This window comes from Merops nubicus, unplaced genomic scaffold (genome assembly GCF_000691845.1).
Source record: "Merops nubicus isolate BGI_N331 unplaced genomic scaffold, ASM69184v1 scaffold23922, whole genome shotgun sequence".
NCBI lineage: Eukaryota > Metazoa > Chordata > Aves > Coraciiformes > Meropidae > Merops > Merops nubicus.
Genome location: NW_008596154.1, coordinates 3,406 through 23,095, shown reverse-complemented (window position 1 = coordinate 23,095; position 19,690 = coordinate 3,406). Strand labels below are relative to the sequence as shown.

Genomic DNA, 19,690 nt, shown 5'->3' with positions numbered 1-19,690 from the left:
CGCCTCGGCTCCTGCTGCTCAGTGCTCTAGTGACACTGAGGTGTGTTTGGGGGGAAGATCCTTTAGGTCTGCAACTCAGGGACTTCTCACAGGAAAGAGAACAAGTTTACCTGTGGTTCTATTGACAGAGCTGGGACAGTTCTTTACAGCCGTGACTGCGGTGCCTCATGCCGCAGCAGTCTGCCAAGATGGGCACGTCTAGCAGGACGTGCAGTACTTACTTGAAGATCCTGTTCTGCCTTGAAGAGTTTGTTCCCTGCCTCCTCTCCATCCAATGAAGACAGATTGGGTACCCAGAGTTTCTGAAGAAGGTCCAGCTCACTCAGGCTGCAGGAAGCGTTTCCCCTGCACAACATCAGCTACTAGGAATGTCCCTGGCACTGCTAGAGGAGAGATTTGTTTCCTGTTGGGTAGATGGGAGTTACAAGACTCTGGGGGCTGGGTTTTCTAAGTTATAAACTAGTAGATCTGTGCCATAGCAGGAAGCCCATCTCTAGACTGTGTTGAGCCTTCACACACTCACTTCTCTTTCTTTTAACAAAAGATGTCTCTGCTTTTCACTTCAATTGATTATTGAAGATGAGTCGGGAAATGGGGAAATGGCTTCAAACTTTTTTATATTTCTGCTGGGAAGGTCTAAAGGGAAGATGCTACCTGTAAAACTCCGAGCACAACTAAAATAAATAAATATGGAGTCACACATTTTTCTTGCCTGTACAGTTACTATGTCAAAAAGGGACAGTAAGAGTCTGCGTGAAAGGAGCTCTCCTGAGGTGTTTTTCTTTTCTTCACTCCTGTGATGAAGCTATGAATAATAAAAAAAATTAGTTAACTATCCAAAACAAGCTTGTTTTTCTCCAGTTTGCTTTTAAAAGCACTGCAGGCCTGAAATGATTTGTCAGCATCTAGGGAAATGAAACCTCTAAAAAAGGGCATTCTGCAGCTACTCTTTTGAAGGTAAGTTACCATTAATCAGACGGTTAATGACTGCTCAGAAATCCATATTTGATATGGAACAGCTGAGAGTGTCTGTACCTATGCATGAGGGGTTTTGGTGTTCACCTATCAGCATGAACTAATACATCACATCAGGAAAACTTAGCCTAAGGTCAAACCTGAATGATCCAGGAGGCTGTCAGGTGAAATCCCTGAAACACAAATAACAGTAACAGAACTCATCTATTTGCTTGTTGAAACTTCTTGTCAGTATATAAGAACCTCAAAATACAGAGAAAATGAAGATTTTCTCTAAAGAGAAAATTAAAGGCCAAAATTTTAGGCATTGGGCACCCTCTCTTTCCCAGTAGCTTCTGGAACTGATAAAAGCCTAGTTTCAAGAAATAAAGTGATAGCTAGATCTTGCTTAAATCAAAGAGTCACAACTTTAACATATAGATTTGGTTGGGTAATTTCCAGTAAATTAATAGCTTTTACTAAAAGGTGCCTGGGATGTGCTCAGTGCTCATTTTTCCTGAGCTGTTACTGATGGTGATGTGATGGTGATGTGATACAATCACTATGGCAGTGATTGTATATATCCCAAAGTCATTGTGTTCCTTTAAGAAGGAGCTTGGTTTGGGGCCAAACCTGTATCTTTTTATTGCTGAGCAGACTTTGACTTTTCTACTTGTAATTCCACAATAGATGCCCCTTAGTGGCAGGCTGCTGTTCAAATGCAGTTTGCAGGTCATTTGGGGAACACATCAGCTGCTGATTCTTGGACTTGGGGCAAGCTAAGCTCTCTGATCTGAGAAAGAAACAAAATTATTGCACAGAAAATAAGCCTACTGAAACCTTAAAGTCACTAGGGTTAGTATGAACTGATTTTCTGGGAAATGACTGGGACAAACACATTCTGAAACAAGTCTGAGTAACTGCTGCTGAGCTGTTTCTAGCAGATGATGGCACGGCAGCCTTACTCACCTTCCTGAATTTCTAACGAGTCAGAAAACTTCCCTAATAATTATAACCTATGTTACAAAACTTCCTTTATGAAAAGCTCAGATTTTACCATGGCTAAAAACATTCCTGTTGAATATCATTCTTGTAAATGAACTTGAACTCTTGACTCTCTGCCAGAATGGATCGATTTTGTTTGTCTGTTTCAGCAGTATCACCACAGAGGACTGATTTGTCAAAATGGGGCTAAGGCTCATACTTATATCCTACATGTGGGAAAAAAACCCAACCCTATGGATACTTCTAGGTGCTGTAATTATCTAGATCTATCTGACCTATAGATCTGTCTGTACATAGGGGACACACTTCTGCCACGTGCTGTGATACCACATTCCACTACTCACCCAACGCTGAGGCTCTCTGGGTATCAACAGGCACGTGCCAGTCAATGGCTCATGCTGTAAAACCTCCTGATTGCACACCGTGGCCAGTCAGCTTGTCTGAACGTCTCAGCGAGCAGGAAAGAGTTCTTCCTGCTGTCCCACCCCTTTGAACACAACCACCTCCCTGCTCTGCTTCTGAGCACAGAGACCACGTGTCAGGGCAAGCTGCCGGGCAGAGCAGGAACAGGACGTGCTGTGGTGACTGGCTCCAGCTGATTTGAAAGGGAGCTGTACTGTTAAAAGGCAATTCAGATAACGAATTGGGGAGTTCACCTCCTTCCCTCATTCTTCAGTCTAACATTACCACAATTTTCTTTTGGCAGCCATCCAGCCTCTGGAAGGTCTGCAGGGAAGGGCCACAACCACGCTGTGAGAGACAAGTGGGGCATATGCTGTTTCTCCTCTGCTTCTCCAGTGGTGTACTGAGCCTCCAGAATGAACATCTGTTACTGCTGGAAGCATCCACCTGGCATTCCTCTCTCCAACAATTGCTTGTGTGTTGGGCTAGGCAACATTTAGAGAAGAAATTCCCAGATGGGTTAAAAACCACTTTATTAAAAATATAAAGACTTCATTAGAAAATAGAGCAGCTTCTGTACAGTGATGTTTTAAAAGTCTGTGTAAGCAGACTAGATGCACAAATAATGCTCTCCTGTAGGCATGAACATGATCAGGAAGAGACCAAACTGGGAGGCGCTTGACCCAAGCAAGTTTCATCAGCAGTGAGGGGGTGGCAGGGCAAGAGCAGGGGTGCTAAGGGAGGTACAGTCCCACAGCCTCACCAGATGTTTTGCTTGTGAGGACTACAAGACTGGAAGTCTTTGCCACAGTGACAGATCTGCACTCCCCTTCCTTTCTGTCTTGCAGATTAAAGCTGTGATGGGTTTAAAAACTGCTTAATTGGCTCAGTTTCAATGTTAGTAGAAAAGTAGCTGAATTGCAGTGAGTGCTGGCCTACAAATAGTATTCCCATGTCTTCACAGTGGGAAGACGCTGTGCTAGTGATAGGCTGGATTGCTGAGGTGGGCTTTGCCCTAAGGTAGGTCAGAAGTGAAGGCACTTGGAAGCTTTGTTACTTGGTGATTTGGTTTTTCTGCTAGCAAAACATGGTGGAGGATGGCCCCAGGCACTGATGAAGGCTGCCCTGGATGAAGCCTAACAAGGAAGCAAGAACTGCTCAGCCTGTCTCCAGCCAGTGCCCTTCTCAGTTGCTTTCTGTAAACTCTAAGCTCAGTTTGGCTAGCTAGAAATAACTACAGAGCTTTCTAAAGCCAGTACCTGGTCCAGTTTGGTCCTGAAACACGACCTACAGATGGTGTCTGGTGCCCATGAGTCCTTCCCCTGTGACAACTCTGCAGTGGGGGTGTTAGTTCTGACACTAGGCCCAATGTGCACAAGAACAGGTAGCTGAGGTGAGAGAGTTAATGACAATAGAAAAATGTCAGCAATTTATATAGTTTGAATATGACTATTAAAAACCCCCAATGTAACCCCTTCCAAATGAACATAATACTGTCCCCCCCAAAAAAAAATTTCAGCCTATTCCCTTTTTCCAGTCTCACTCAGTGCTGTAACATTGTCTAACAGGGTACTGTGCCACTTCTGTGGCCTGAGCAAGCAGCTCTGAAGGAAAAAACAGAAGTCCTTCCTGAACTAGGGGATTTAAGATAAATTCCACTTGGATAAGGAAGGAGAGGGGCAGTGCATGGAGCTGGCTCTCTACAGAAGTAACTTGTCTTCCAGATGCATAAGTGCTTGTGGTTATGCTCCGTTAACGTAGGAATACTTTTTCATTAAGCTCTGATACAGCAGTGGTCGTTCCATAGTCCTTCATGTACAACTTCTGAAGGAAAACAGATGTCTGGCTATAGTCAGCTTTTCTCAGGCCATCATTAGAATGCAAGTGCAGGCTCAGTTTTTAATAAGCATATGGCTTCATTGGAGAGACTTCATGGGCAAGAATGTAGGTTTTGAACTTATCTGGCCTAGTTTGCATGGGTGTGTGTGGATGGCCTTGTTTTGTTTTTTAACAGCATGTGCTCAGATACTTGTGGTGTTTACAGAGGGATTTTATTTGTGTACTAGGGATACCAGGGGCTGTGTGTGAAGTAAGAAATAGCATGTGGAAGGAAGAGTTCTGCTGGTGCTTCACTCTGGTTTGGCTTCACTTTCAGACACACACTACTGTCTGTGCTCATAGGGACATATGGCTCAAAAGCTTGCAGAAAATTGTTTGGGATCATGGGAACTTGCTTCCGGGTATTTGAGAAGAGCTTTGGGGTTTGGGGCTTTGTGATTTGTGGGTTTGTTTTCTTCTCAAATGTTCGACTCCCTTGGCCATTTTGAGAAGGGCAAGGTTATGTAGTTAACTACAAAAGATCCAGGTGTCCAGGTGCGTAAGTTCAGGGCTCACCTCCAGAAGTGTTCTCTTTCTCTGTGATAGTTCGTAAGTAGTCCTATGATTTTCTCCTTGTGATCTTAAAGGAACACTAGAGACTAGTTGTGGTCAGCAGGGAGCTGGAGTATTCCCTTAGGCTGTGGGAGAAAAGGATTCTGCTAAGGCCTGATAGCTGCATCACTTCTCAGCAGTCCTGGTGTTTGCCTGGCCAGGCTGAGCTCATGGCTACAGTTGAATTCTTCTGAGGTTGTATCCTTTGCATTTTGAAGAAAGTTCTAAAGCTTCCAAACCCAACAGCTCTTCCACTGCAATCCTCACCTGCCTTCCCAAACCACTTATCTTCTGCCAGCATTGAGAACTGGCACCAGCTGGGACTCCTCTCACCACAGGGAAAGTGCTCCCTGTCCATCCCAGGAGCATGGAACTCACATCACCCCACGGGAGGCTCATTCTCAAAGTCACCAGTGTGCAGGGCTGAAGAAAGCTTTGGCACAGTTCACTCTGAGCAGAGAGGGCAGAGAGGGCAGCAGACCAGTGCCACGGGGTGCTGATTCCAGCTGCCACCCTTGGGACAAGTAGGGCTTCTTTGGATGGGAAAGCCAAGAGGGCTAGAGGGGAATTGTGCTCTCTTCACTTTCCAAAGCCACCCTCTAGTCTACGAGCTTAAGACTTTAAAATCCTGATCCTACAGACACTCCTTGTAATCCTCATAACCAAAATAGTTGCTTATTTCACATCATTGAGCCCCAGTAATAATAAGATTATTATGGCAACAGCCTGAAAGAAACCAGTTCTGCTCTTCACTGAGACCCTCCAGCAGCAATGTGAAATACAGCTGGGTCAGTTCACAGTGTTCTCAGTGGACCAATTTTCCTTTCCCACTTTGTATTCTCTTGTTCTGAATAGCTGATGTGCTCAAGGAATGTGTTTTTCCGTGTATCACATAAGTAATGGAGAGGGTGTAGCTCTGAACGAGGCTGGCTGACCTGTCCTTGTATTGCCTGAGGGTGACTTGAAGTCTACTGGAATTAGAAGTAGTCACAAGCTTTGCCTGTACTCTAGGAGGCATTTGAATGGGAACAGGCAATATTGGCATGTCCAAGCCAAAGCATATTCTGAATCTAGTTATCTCCCGTGCTTTTGTGACTGGTGATGGCATTTCATGCTAATATCCAGCTGATTTCCCCAGCTTCCTTTTATCAGAGTATGCAGAGATGCATTTTCCTTCCTTGGAAATTCCCTGCACAACATTCATTGCTATGTTAACTTTCTTTTCTTTATGTCCTCTTTCCAGCAGGCTGCTCTTAACCTCCTGGAGGGGAGAGAGAAAAGAAACGGGGTGAATGGGGGCAGGGACCTGAGGTCTTGGTGTTGTCATGTGTGAAAATGAAGGATGTCTACGTGGGGATCAGGTTGAGAAAGGGAGATTTATGCAAGAAAGAGGTTAGCTAGAATCAAAGTACAGGGTTTTTTAGGAGAGTTCTGAAGCAATCTCCTTCTTACCAAAAGGAGAAGACAAGAAGATCCAAACAAGGCCACTCACCTCACTGAAATGTTCCTCAAACAGGACTCTGTCACCTTCAGTATGCATGGTGGGAGCTGAAATGGCATGTTCCAAGTCATAGCCAAGCCACAGCTTGTTTATAATGGCCTGCAATGAAACAAATCCCACACTGACTGGAGATATTGAACAAGAACAGGGGTCACATGCTGCCATCCTCTGCACTGGTGTAAAGCTAGACTAACTCTACTGTAAATCCTGACTGCAGGATGGTGCAGACCTGGGCTGGAAGAGGGGCTGCACTGAGTCAGACCAGAAGTCCTGCTAGCCTAGTGTCCAATCTTCATGGTGAGGAACAGCAGATGCTCAGGACAAGCATAAGAACAGAGTGAGCACACATTGATACTTCCCAGAATGCCTTCCCTGAGCCAAAGCAGTGTCCTTGCTGCTTCAATAGCTGCTGATAGATCCTAAATCTTTCTATTGACAGTTGTTCTCTCTGCTCTCAGATCAAGTCCTAGCATGGACTCCTTCCCAGGCTTCTCTCCAGTTAAGAAAGATGAAGGGAAAAAAAAAAGTTTTTCCTCTTGTGGCCTTATCTGATTTTATTTCTTGACTGCTGAACAAGTTGTTTGTTAGACTCCATGCTTCAGCAAGCTCTTTCTCATTAAGATCTGTATATGTGGTGGTGGTTTTCTGTTTTTCTTGCTTATTATCTTATTAGTTTATTTTCAGGGCCCCAAGGTTTTGGGCAATGCCTCTCTACCTAGTAACTTCCTCAGCTTGCTATTTAATTATTCTAACTTCTTGCCATTCAAAAAAGATTAGAGTGAGATGGCTGGTACTCGCTCTGGCCTCCAACCTGCAGCTTTTAACGACTTCTAAATTGCAAATAAAACAAAGCATCAAGAGGTCAAAACCTGAGGAGAACAGCATAGAAAGAGCAGGTAGGACCGACCATGGCTGGGAGTCTGGGAGTGCTGAAAGAACTCGTGGCTGCTGTGGGTTCTCCCACCTCCTCCATCCCTGGTCCCTCCTGGTGGAAAAGCAACTCCACAAGCAGAGCTGCAGCTACCCCCTACCCTTGCCACAGAAGTGCTAGAGAAGGTGAAGACAGCCTGCAGCAGGCCCGGCCAGCCCAGTGCAGAGCAGGGGACAGTCTCAGGGCGCTGTGCTCTCCTGGGCTGTGCGGGGCCTCCTCACTCACCATGGCAGTGGCACTGATGATCCAGGCCCCGCCGGCTCCCCCGATCACCAGCATTTCTCCTGTCTTGGAGATGAGAATGGAAGGCACCATTGCTGAGGGAGGCTTCTCTCCTAGAGCAGAGGCAGAGAGTATTACTCCTCCCATGGGGCTCTTAAGGGGGATGGAGAGACACACGAGTTTATCCACCTCACCCTTCTTGCATCCCCCAAGGAAAACCAAGGTCCTGCTCCTTCCTCAAGAAGCTCAAGTCTTCCAGAACACTGGCTTCCTTGTGCTGAGCTCCCATCTCACAAGAAACTGGACCTTTATGGCACAGGCTAAATAGGAAGCACCTCTTGGTGCAGGACACCCTGCCAGTGCTCAGGCCCAGCCGAGGAGCTGTCAGGAGCAGCCCTGGCACCGCAGCACCGATGGGCTCTCTGCCAGCAGCCCCAAGGGACCGCGGCAGGGATAGCTTCCTTCAGAGCAAGGGCTCTGCATCCACACCGTGGTGTTACAGAGCTTGGGGTAAGCCTATAGCACCTCCCAACTGTGCATGCTACTATATGCTTTTTCACAGATGAGCCTAAGAAGTCAGCAAGTTTTCTTAGCAGTAGTTTCTTCCCTTCTTCCCTCCCCTCCCCATCAATCCCTGACCTCTGATTGCCCTGGTCAGAAACCAAAACTTCCATGTTTCCACGTAGGAGCATACATACGTGAGTAGATACAGACACACCTCAGGGCTTTATCCTTTGTGAGACTGAAACAAACCTGCTCTCCTCTGAGCCTAGGAAAGGGAAGAGCACCTGCACTTGCAGATAGTCCCTGCCCACACAGCCTGCATAGCCTTCTCCTGGCCCTGGGTTTTATTTTGAAGATGAGAATGCTCACCTGGTTTAATGCTTCTGTTTGTTATGCAGAAATCAGCAAGCTCGTTATTTAAAATGATCCCGGTTTGGTTAGAATACACAAAGGAGCCAAACCTGCAGGGGGAAGAAGCAGCCTGTCAGTGCCCAGTGCTTGCTGGTTGTGGAGGAGATCAAGGGAACATGGCATGCTGTGGGTTACCTCTGTCTCCTCCCAGCCAGCAGCTGCCCAGCTAGGGTGTCCGAAGGGTGTTTGTGCTGCTGGGCTGGAGCCCGAGGGGAGCTCCTTGTTACCAGTGCGTGGGGGTCCTGACAGGCAGCCCGTGCAGGAACCCTGTGAACTGACCCGTGGCCTGTGTGACCCAGTCACCAACCCCTTGGCTACTCACGGGTAGTTGATGGTGCTGGTGGCAGACACGGCACTGCCATCTGCAGCCAGCACAGAGATGTGGCTGGTGCCTTTACTTCTGTATCTGTGGTTGTAGATGGACTCCAGCAAGTTGTAGTAGCTGAGTGGATGGTCACCACGGGTATCTATTCGGTGTCTGACCAGCTCAGCAAGCTTGTCAGAGAGCACAGTCTCTGCAGTCACCTGCAGGCACAGCGAGGACACTGAGCTTGTGTCACCAAAGCACAGGCATGTCTTTCTTTGGGCACAAGGACACCCAGGGATTCAGCCCCAACAGTCAGAGCCTGGGGGCCTGCACAGGCAGCACGAATCCCCAGGCCACTCTCATCACAGAAAATGAAGGAAGCTCAGCACTGAGGCACCTCAGCACTGGTATGAGCACATGCACATCCTTTATCAGGCAAGTGAGTGCCAGCCTACAGCTGAACAGGGACTGCAGACACAGTAAATGGCCTAATCCTGCCTCTGCCTTGGCCAGCAGAGCCACAGTGATCGTGACTAACAGTTGTAAATATTTTCTTTCCTTCCATGGCTGCAAAGCAGGAGGGTGCCAGAGCATTGCTTGGTGCTGGCAGCAGGATTGTCTGGGCAAGAGGCAGCCTGCTTTAGGGTTTAGCACACAGACTAATTGATTGGGTGACAACGTGGGTTTACAAAAAAAAGCAAAGCAGGAAATGGATTTCCCTGCTCCTGCTCTCAAGCAGCAGTGCAGAAGGAGCTGTGTGTGCTGAGAAAGGGAGCACCGTGTGCCCATGCACCGTGCCAGCTCACCTGCGCTTTGGAGAAGGCCGGGTCACTCATATGGGGTCTTAGCATATTGCCAAACTTCAGGGCCTCTGCAATGAGATGGTAGGTTTCTGCCTTCTCCTTAGGTGTTGCCAGTGAGGCTTCATGGAGTTTATACTCTAAGGAGCAGGATTAAATAACTTTGTTAATAGACCCAAGACAATGTGTTTTCAAGAACTGTAAGAACAAAGTTGAAAGGCACCTCCTTTTCCCATCCCAGCTCTTAACAAGTTTCCCCTGTGCTTTAGCACAAGGTGGGCACAGAAGCAACCAAGTACTCCTTTCCACTGTGACTTCAGCTACTCTCGAAGCCTTGGGAAAACTGTGTATCCTTTGGCCTTTGCAACAGCTATGGTGGTGCTGGTCCACTGTCAGAAAGAGCCGGTTCCCCATCCTGCCACACAGCACAGCCACACTGCTGCTCTGGGGCCCATCCTGGCTCACCAACTCCACTTCTGCCCACTACTTTCCTGCCGTGCAAAGCAACACCCTGCAAGCCTTTTGCTGCCCCTTCTCCCTTAGGAATTTACCTTCCAATATCTTAAGGATGAACATGAGCACAGCACCTCCCATGGGCGGTCCTGGAGAAAACACTGTGGTGTGATTGTTCAGGGTAATGTTCAGAGCTGAGGACACCTCTGCTTTGTATGCCTGAAGGTCCTTCAGTGAGATAGGAGACCCTTCAACAGAAAACCGGACAGCCAGTATTAGCGCATTAACTTCTAGGTGCTATGAGCTGGCTACACCAGAGCCTTGATAAAGCTTGTAAAGAGCCATCCATCCAAATTTCTTCCACCATGCACAGCAACATCGTCACGTATCCTCATGTAGAGCCAAACCCCAGGACATCACAAGGCCTAAGGGAGTCAGAAGGGTCTGTGCATGAGTACTGTGGGTCAATCTCAGCCCTGCTTCTGGGCCTGAGTTGTAAGAACTGAGGAAAGATGTCCCCTTCCCATGCCAGGCACCACCCTGAGTGGCAAGCTAATGGCATGTGTTGGTGTTACCCTGGTACCAACCCACCATTAGCCACCTGCTGGGGGCCTGTCTGTGGGTATCAACTATAGCTGTTACTCACCAGCCTTCCCAATGTCCTCCACCAGGGCCTTTCCTATCTCTCCCCCATAAAATGCTGCAGCTCCATTTTCTGCTACAGCTCTCAGAGTCTGCTGCAGCGCTGGCCACCTGAATTTCTCTCCATGGCTCAGAAATCTTTGACCGTCACATATCACTGGGCTGTTAAAGAAGAACATCCATGTTTACATGCTTACAGCATGTGCTTCTTCTGTCCCCCGTGCCAACCTCTTTTTCTTACCCAAAGCTGACTTGGTTTGTGCATGTTGTATCCTTTCCAAGCCAGAGCTACACTGTAGTCTACATGGAGAAAAGTCCTTCTCAGCTGATGGCTACAGAGAGCACCAGGCACTCTTTCTCCACAGTAAGTTTCCTTTACAAGACCTAATGCTTTGACCCTGGCTCGGGTCAGTGAGGCTTCTCCAGATAAGTGTCTGCTCTAGGGCCCTGCTCTCAGGGATGATTTCCACACAGATGGAGGCAGGCCACATACAGCCGGCTCCTGCTCACGAGCAGATGTGCTTAGCAGACAGCTTGCTGTGTCAAGCCATACTAAATCACACACAAAAAAGCACTTCTTTTATTCCCTCCCTCTCCATAGCAAGTATTTACTGGGCAGAAGCTGCAGCAGCAGCCTGCATTCCATGTCAGCATGTCAGAGAAAGGGGGTGAAGCTAAGGGAACAGTGGTCCTCACACTGCAATTTAATTCTTGGGTCTTACCATAGGCTTTTTCCTGGTCTGGAGAAGAGTGGGTGCTGGATTATTTTATCCATAACTGGGGAAATGACAAGTGGCTTTGAAAGGAGCTTGATGGTTGGTTCAAACAGGGCTTTCCATGGTAAGCGGCCATATCTCTTATGGGCTTCTTCATACCCCCGAAGTTCTCCTGGTACAGCAATCCAGCGGGAACCTGGAGAGCAGAACAGCTGCAGTGGGACTCCAAAGGAAGTGTGGAGTTGTACAGGCAGGACTAGGGCATCTAAAAGCAGACTTGTTTGGGTTTTTTTTCTTATTTCCTCTTTTCTGTTCATATGTTCTTTCCACTACTTAACAGGGGAGGTATAGATAAGTTGGAGCCAGACTCAGAGGTGCACGGTGACGGCACAAGAGGCAACACATCACAGCAAGAGCAATGGGAGCTGGATGTAAGAGAAAAAACACTCATGTAGAGCCTGGTCTAACACTACAAGTGAAGCTGTGAAATTCTGCATCCTTGGAGAAGCTCAAAAATATGACAGGGCAAGGCTCTGAGCTGCCTGAGCTAACTCTGGTATCACCCTGCTTCAAACAGGAGTTGGAGCAGAGACCTCCAATTGTTCCTTCAAACCAGAGTTATTCCTGACTCCTTTTCAGGCTCTTCTAAGGATAAGAACAACTCTTCCAGGAGCTAGGACATGCCCCAAAAGAAAATGTGCTAGGGCAAGAGGATGAATGCAGCAAGGAATGTGGAGAGATGCAAGATGTGCTGCTAAAGCCAGAGTGCTGGCTCCCTGGCAACAGCAAATGGCTGTGGAACCTCTGCAGACAGGAGCGAGGTGGCAGAGGCACCTGAGCTAAGCTGCAGTCCAGCAAATCAACTAATGCTGGCAGGTTGCTTCCCGAATGTGAGGACATGGGCAAGTGCACTAGGTTGTCCTTTCATGTCCAGAAAGTCTGAGCTGCTATTGACCTCATTTTTCTCTGTAAGAACTGCTGGGAAATGAGTGCTTTGGGAAATCTGGTCTTGAAATGTAGACTTCCTAAGAAAAGAAATTATGTAGTGATTTCATGGTCCATATGGTCTGCTCTTGCTGGTCAGGTTGCCAACATTACTACAAAGCAGGATTTCTTACAGACCCAGTATTCTTCTTCTCTTACTTTTGCAAAAGTCAGTCCAGGAAGAGCACACTCAGTTAGACAGAATGTCAGATAAAGTCAGCAGAGTTCCCAGTCCCCCCACCCTGAGCTTGGTGCACTGCATGCCAGGGGAGCACAGAGCCCTCGTGGCCCAGCCTAGGTCCTTACCAATGGGGAAATCAGAAGCACAGCCAGACAACAAATCCTGTGCAAACTCCTGTGGGACTGTTTCGCGAGCGTTGATCACCTGGACCGTTCCTAGAAAGGGGAAGGGAAATGCACTGGAGTGTCCTCCTGAGGCAGCTGGAGGCCACGCTTCAGCCAGCTGTCAGAGCTGCCCGGCTGCTGGCTCAGAGCCCCTGGCACGGTGCTGAGCTGCTCAGCACCCTTCTGCCAGAAGCCCAGCAGCGGGCTGCTCCTGGGCGTTCACTGCAGCAAACGGAGCAGTGCCCACCTAGAGGCAGGTGAGGAACAGGGACTGTCTCCAGCCAGTTCAGGTAGCCCCCAAGGCTCCTGGGCCTGGGACATGGGCTGGGACGTGCCGCTTCACGGCTGACTTGCAGGTTCCTGCACTTCCTCTGCAGGTGGGACGTGTTAGACAGAATGTGAGCCTCGTGCTTCTTGGTGGGCGATTTTCTACGTGATGGCGACACATCTCTGTCACGTTTATGAGGAGAAAGCAGATACCAAAAGACCCTCTAAGTGTCAGGAACCTTGGAAGAAACCCAAACCAAAGAAACCCACTTGTATACACTCATTTTCAGGTTTGGCCCATTATTTCACCTCCTCCTCTGCCCTGTATTTATCTCCTCATGCCGCAGCCCCCAGGGCGAGCTGTGCTGCAGGAGGCCCCAGTGCTACCCCGTGCACTGTGCAGGGCCACAGGAGGCTCTGTGCAGCACCATAATCCACGCAGCAGAACAGAACTGTTGACACATGGCTCTGCCAGAAGGGAAAAAAGAAAAATATAGGTGTTTTGCCAAATTATGCTCTTGCATAACATACACCCAAGCATTTCCAGACTCGTGACTCTGTGAGACTGCTTGGCAGGGGTTTTAAAACTACCATATTGTTATTGTGTTCATTGTTGATTTTACTATTTAGATCTATAAGCTCTGGGGGCTTCTGGGTGCCAAGACAGTTTTTTGTTTTTTTTTTTAAAAAAAACACATTAAAAACTTAAAAGTAGGAACACAACACCAGGACTCAAGCTAACCACAGAACAGCTTCCCAGCAGGCCCTGAACTTTGCTAGATTCCAATTTCTGAAATGAAGCTGCCTCTCCTGGAAGTCCCAGGAAGCCCTGCCTGTTGCTGTGAAAAGGTGCACGCTTTGGGTCAAGAGCAAAAGCATGGTTTGGGATCAGAGGATGAAGAGGATGTTCCAATAACTTCTTTGAGAGAACGCAAAGGATTCTGACTTCTCCATGGCAGATGGGTGTCTGCAGGGAGACAGGGCACCATGAGGAGGCCAGGGCTGGCCCATACCTGTGCTGGCATTATAGATGGTAAACACAACCCCACCACCCAGGCCTGAACTCTGGGGGTTCATCACCGAGGTGCAGATCAAGCCAGCGATCGCAGCATCCACAGCTGTGCCTCCACTTTTCAGGATGTCCCTGTGGTGGAAAGGGGGGAAAAAAGACAATGTGAAAAATCCAGGAATGACAGAATGCAAGAAACACATGAAAATGTCTCCTTGGGACACTTGAAGGCAGCCCCAGCTCATCAAGAGCAGATAGCAGCTGGAGAAAGCTACTGGCAGCAGTACGAGGTATGAGAGTGCAGAAAGGCACCTTCCTTTGTGGGAGAGAAAAAGAAAAATTAGTGGGAAAGGAGGGTGAGTCTGTAGGAGGGAAAAGCAGCCAAGGGCCTCTCTGCGAGGCTGGTCTTCCTCTAGGCAGAGTCATGGGACAGAGAGAACTGCAGCCACAACTGCTGTTGGCAAAAAGGGATGGCAAGGAGCTCCCAGACATGGAGAAGGATGTGCTTGGCCGAGGAGAGAGCTTTCCACATGCTTTCCTGGGCATATGTGATATTAGCACCAAAAAAATCCCATTACCTTCCTATATGCCCAAAGGCAAAACAAACAAGAAGCAAAAAAAAAAAAAAACTCAAAGGGTGGGGGGGAAACCCTCAAGTGAGGGTTTCTACCTAGGCACAGCCACACCAAAGAACACACAGGCATTAAGGCAGTCTCATGCTGTTGACAGCAATGAGTTTCTGCTAGAGAAACGTGTCTCAACAAACGTTTCCCTCAAGCAGAGCTGTAAAAAACCCCTTTTCCTTGTGGTGGGGTGGGGTTTCCTTGCACAGCCTGCCAGTAGCCAGCACTGGTATTTGCTAGGAAGGTTTCTGACCGTTTGGATAGGGATGTTGCTTAGATAAGACAAAGCCAGAAGGGAAAGTGGACTAGTTCATTAATTAGAGTGCGACTGCTCCCAGAGGCTGTGACAAGAACACAGGGGACTTTTAGGGACCGTTGTTTATTTTACACCCATTGATGTGGTTGCGACCTGCTGGGGCTGGCCAGGAAGAGGATGCTGCCAGCGGGCACTGACTGTGGCTTTCCTCTGGTCCTTTAAGTGCCTTTGGAACCACTGCCTGTAAGGAAATAGCACATGCACAAGTGGGAGAAAGGAAATGGTGAGGGATCACTGGGCTTTGCTTAGAGTCTGCCTGGCTTTCAGCCTCTGAGCAATGAGCTGCTCCTGCCTGTAGTGCTGCAAAGGAAGCCCAAGGCTCAGGCTGCTCCTTTCCTTGCAGCAAGCATAAGGCTCTCACCACACAAATGGCCCTGGGTGGTGTTTTTCTGAAAATGAAGCTTTTTAATTGCTAACAGAGGGCTTCATGAGAAACTGAGTGACCTCTGCAGGAGCCCAGACAGCATGTTAGAAGTTAGGGAACGAGGGGAGAAGGACAACTGCACTGGCCTGGGACAGTGCTCCCCAGAGACCCTGGGTTATGAGCTACAAGGCAGCACATGTACAAAGCCTCATGCCAGGGAATACCATGATTTTGAGATAATTTCCAGTGACAATTTTAAAAGAAATGTCAGGATTTATTTTAACACAATACATTAAGACCTTAACATGGAACAGCAGGCACCTTTTTCCAAAGCCTGAAAAGCACTAGATTCACACCCAAATTCCCACCCACACCCACATGGTTGCACATCTTGCACTGCTTCTTGTCCTGGGACTCTCCTGTCACTCTCCTTCTGAAACCCCTCACATGTCCCAGAAACACTTGTGCCCACAGGAGCACTCCCTGATGAAGATCCTCATCTCTTCTTGTGCCATCTTGTGCTGGTCACCTACCTGCTCCAAAAGATGAGTTGCCCCGACCCCCCCAGCTGATCTGCACGAAGCCAGTGTGCTCTGCACCAGCCCTGCATTAACTTATTAATTTCATATTTATACACCTAGATGTCCTGTTCCTGGATGATGCTGAGATTGTTTGGTGTTCCTAAGTACTCATTTATAGCAGTGACTGTGGGCTAAACACCCTTCAGCCACCACAGATACAGTGCCACATGTACAAAGCACACAGACCCAAGAGCTTCTAAGCAGGACCTTACCCATGCTCCCTCCCTCCACACTCCCAGTCAGACGTGAAGCCAGGATAACACCACCTATGTAAACTCCAGCTTGTAGCTGTCCCTGGGCTCCTACTGAGATCAGGGAGGACAAATGAGGTGACAGTCTCAGCAGAAAATTGTTAAAAGGAGCAGCAAACTTTGCCCCAGAGCTGAGACCTGGACTGTTGCTGCCATTGGCCAAAGTGACACAGATTTCCTGAGAGCATCGAGGAACAAGTGGAAGTAGGATTGTCACCAGGATGGACCCCTGGCATGGTCGAGGCAAGTCAGATACTTATTTATGAGCACCAATTATTCCTGCCTGCCACTGCACCCGGTAATTTTCAGAAGGGTCATGCCAAAAACACAGCCATTGTGCCTGCCTCAGGAAGGCAGCAAAGCCACAGATTGTCTTCACTCTTCCTGCTATGTGCCCAGCACTGTGGTACCCTGATTCTTGGCTGCAACTCCTTGGTGTTAACACAACAGAGGGCAAAAATAAGAGCAGCCAGCACAGGGGCACTTTTTCACAGAAAAGCAAAGTATGTTTTGCTTTGTCCTCGATCGCTAGCTCTCATTAATCACATTTTGCAATATAAACAAGATGATACAAAAAACAGAACTTCCAAATAATCCAGAAGTACTTTCCATTCTTATGTGTCCATTGGTGACAAGTGTCACCTCTGGTGCCAAATGCCACATCTAACAGCACATAGTCAAACCTGTTTCACGCTGAAGGGGAGGAAGGATTTCCAGCTGCCTGCTGCCTTTCCATGAGCACCACAGGCTGCAGAGCTAAGGCTTCCCATCCACTAGCACAGTGTGGAGTGTCTGAGACCATCTCTCTAGGGGATGGGCTGTGTGATGCTTGGCATGGTCTTTTGCCTGTTTCTTTGCGGGACAGGGGTTAGGGGAGCCAAGACTTCTGCCCAAGACTAGGCATTATCTCGTCTCTTCCCAGCCTGGCAGGAAGCTCTCCCGGCCCCAAGCCTCACAAACACATTTTGGAGGGCTCCCATACCATGCTGTTTCTCTGGCTCTGTGGGGGTGCATGTGCATGTCAAGTTTTCCACTTGCATCCCAGCACAAAGTTATTTATAAAATTTCTTTTGAGCTCCTTTGCTCTTTTACCCAGGAGGTGTGACCTGTGTCCCCCATCACCAGTGCAGGGTCAAGGGCACACAGCCATTCTGTGCTATCTGCAGCCTGACCTCCCATCCCAGCAGCTTTCCTTCTGGCCTCTCTGGAGACTGAAACACAACAACAACACTTCCAGAGCTAGCTCTTGGTCTGTCACACTCAGCTCCCTATGCCTGGCTTGCCTGCTTCAGCCAGAGCTCTGCCACTTCCCTGGCAATGATGCCTGAGGAATTTAGGGCCGTTATATCTTTCTCATCCAGAGACTGGCAGAGTAGAGCCTGTCCCATTAGGTTGCTCCCCTTACACGGATCAACTGCTATAACTGGCTTAATTACCATGTAAAACCCTAGAGAGGCACATGACCCCCTCCAAGTATTGAGTCACCAAAGTACTACCAGGTCTCTCTGGAGACATCTTAGTGCTACAGCTGACAAGACCTGATAACAACATGCTTTGTCCTATATCCTTCCTGCCACTTAGCTCCAGCTTTAGGGTCTGGCCACTCATGGAGTTTCCCCCAACTCAGGGGCAGGCTAAGAACCGCGTCCTGCTCCGGCAGCAGCAGAGCAGAGATCCAGGCTCCCAGGAGGGGTGAGCGATGGCACTTTGCTCACACAGTCCTCACAGCAAGGATGGGCTGTGCTGGGCTGCAGACCAGGTCTGTTGTTCTGCCCTGGGCTAGAAGGAGCACTGATGTCATTTACATACACTGGAAATGCTAAGCTATACAAAAGTCAATTATATTGACTTTTCTTTTCCTGACGAAGAAAGCTGGGGGCTGGGAGACCACCCGTGACAGCGGCTGCTTGCTTAAGATTTATGAAGAGCAAAAGCAATGGCTGTTTCTGTAAAAAAAGGGCCAGTTGCCAAACTTAAAGTTGTTAAAATACAAGAAGAAGAAGGGAAGGCAAATCCTTTGGGATATCCACATTCACCAGAAACGTTGCAGGGCCATCACTGAAGAGGATTAGAGGATTTTTGCAGCATGCTCTCTGCCCAGAACTGAGATTCCCAGGACAGCAGACATTTTCTGACACTCAAATTCTCACCATTCTCATCCTCTCCACCACCCTGTCCCTAGGCGGGTGTTTTGTTTCAGAAAAAGCCAATTCCCAGGGCTTTTGATGGGCTACACTGGAGAAGCAAGGCTGGAGCTGGCTGCTGGGCCAGGTCAGGTCAGCTTGCCTCGCTGCAGTGAGTCCCATCACTGGGAATGAGCACTTTTGCTAAATCTCTCCCTGGTCTTACACTGGCTTTTGCTTCTGCCATTTGAGAAACAAATGGATGCAGAGCCAGAGCACTGAATGGCAGAACTCAGACAACACATTGGTAGGGAATATAAAGCTTTTTGTGTGGCTGGAGAAAGCCTCTTCCATTGCTAGGAGGGAACAAGCGGCTGAGAGCTGGAGGTGAAGGTGCTTTGGGGTATCACTTGCTGCCAGGGCAACTGCACCTTCTGCCTCCTCATGGCTTTTCAACATGAGGACAAAGTACTGAGGTGGACTTTGGTACCACATCCACATCCCTGGGTTAAAAACTGCCCTGACTCTCCTTGTAGCCTTCCATCCCTATTCATCAAAGTGTTTCACTTCACTAAGGGACAAGTGTTCCTCCAGCACAGGCCCCTGTCTGGAGCAGACACAATCTGTACAATATTGCTTTCAGTCCTCAGTCCCCAGCAGTAAATCCATTCACAGCAAAAGACTCAACCTTGTTCAGCACTGAGAACTGGGCAAGAGAACAAAAAGCCAAGTCTAGCACAGGACCTGCCAGCAAGGATGATGACACGCTGGAGGCTTGAGATTTCTTCCTGTCTGCACGGAGTCAAAGAGCTGCATAAAGATTTCAGCAAGTCCAACCTTACACAGCCCCAGAATATCTCTAGAGATGGAAAACCCAAGCCTGGATAGCTGAGCACAATTGAAGAAAAGAGCAGCAGACAGGGGCTGTGAGTCTGTCTCTCATGTCCTGGTTGTACAAATGACTTTCAAAACCACACGGCTCCTCCACTGACCCTTCCTTCACAGCTGGACTATCAGTGAGGGAAACGCAAGAGCATTGAGGTGTTGTCCCAACCACACCCTCCCACTTGTTAAAAGACAAGCTTACTCTTTGGGCGAGAGGTTCACTTCAGTCATTCTCAATAAGTTAAACTGAAAGGTCTGGTATGAGCACACAAAGACCCTGTCTTATACAGCTGCATCTGAACCCAACAAAGTATAGTGTAATGCCCCAGGAATGTCATTACTGCCAATGACAACTCACAGAGCATATGGTTTGAGTTTCTTTTTTTTTTTTTCCCCTAAAGGAATCAAGATTTTTTAAATTAAAGAATAAAATTTATAGGTAGGTCAGAGATCAGCTGCTGCTTTTAGCTTCCAAGGCTTTATGCACTGTCTCAGTGGAATCGGTCTCACGTCCATCCTGCTCCGGAGGCTCTCTGAGCACCCCCTGCGTGGGTTCCCGGGAGCTCGGGGGATTTGCAGGATGAAAGGGGTGGCCGTGGGGGCCAGCTCAGGGTCCCAGCAGAGAGAGGGTCTGTGGGGCCAGTGGGGGGAGCAGGGATAAGCC

The 19,690-nt window shown here is 48.4% G+C and overlaps 1 protein-coding gene across 1 annotated transcript in view; it reads right to left on the bottom strand.

Moving 5' to 3' along the window:
* Positions 1-5,905: 5,905 nt before the first annotated feature.
* Positions 5,906-19,690, bottom strand: part of LOC103769131 (gamma-glutamyltransferase 5-like) — a gene marked incomplete at its 5' end in the record, with an annotated part of 17,186 nt that continues 3,401 nt past the window's right edge. Inside the window, 11 exons of the mRNA XM_008936305.1 lie at positions 5,906-6,052; positions 6,284-6,391; positions 7,449-7,558; positions 8,319-8,410; positions 8,683-8,885; positions 9,474-9,607; positions 10,019-10,168; positions 10,567-10,724; positions 11,285-11,474; positions 12,569-12,658; positions 13,888-14,018. Of these exons, the coding sequence (XP_008934553.1) occupies positions 5,906-6,052; positions 6,284-6,391; positions 7,449-7,558; positions 8,319-8,410; positions 8,683-8,885; positions 9,474-9,607; positions 10,019-10,168; positions 10,567-10,724; positions 11,285-11,474; positions 12,569-12,658; positions 13,888-14,018 (1,513 nt within the window). The remainder of the gene's footprint in view (positions 6,053-6,283; positions 6,392-7,448; positions 7,559-8,318; positions 8,411-8,682; positions 8,886-9,473; positions 9,608-10,018; positions 10,169-10,566; positions 10,725-11,284; positions 11,475-12,568; positions 12,659-13,887; positions 14,019-19,690) is intronic.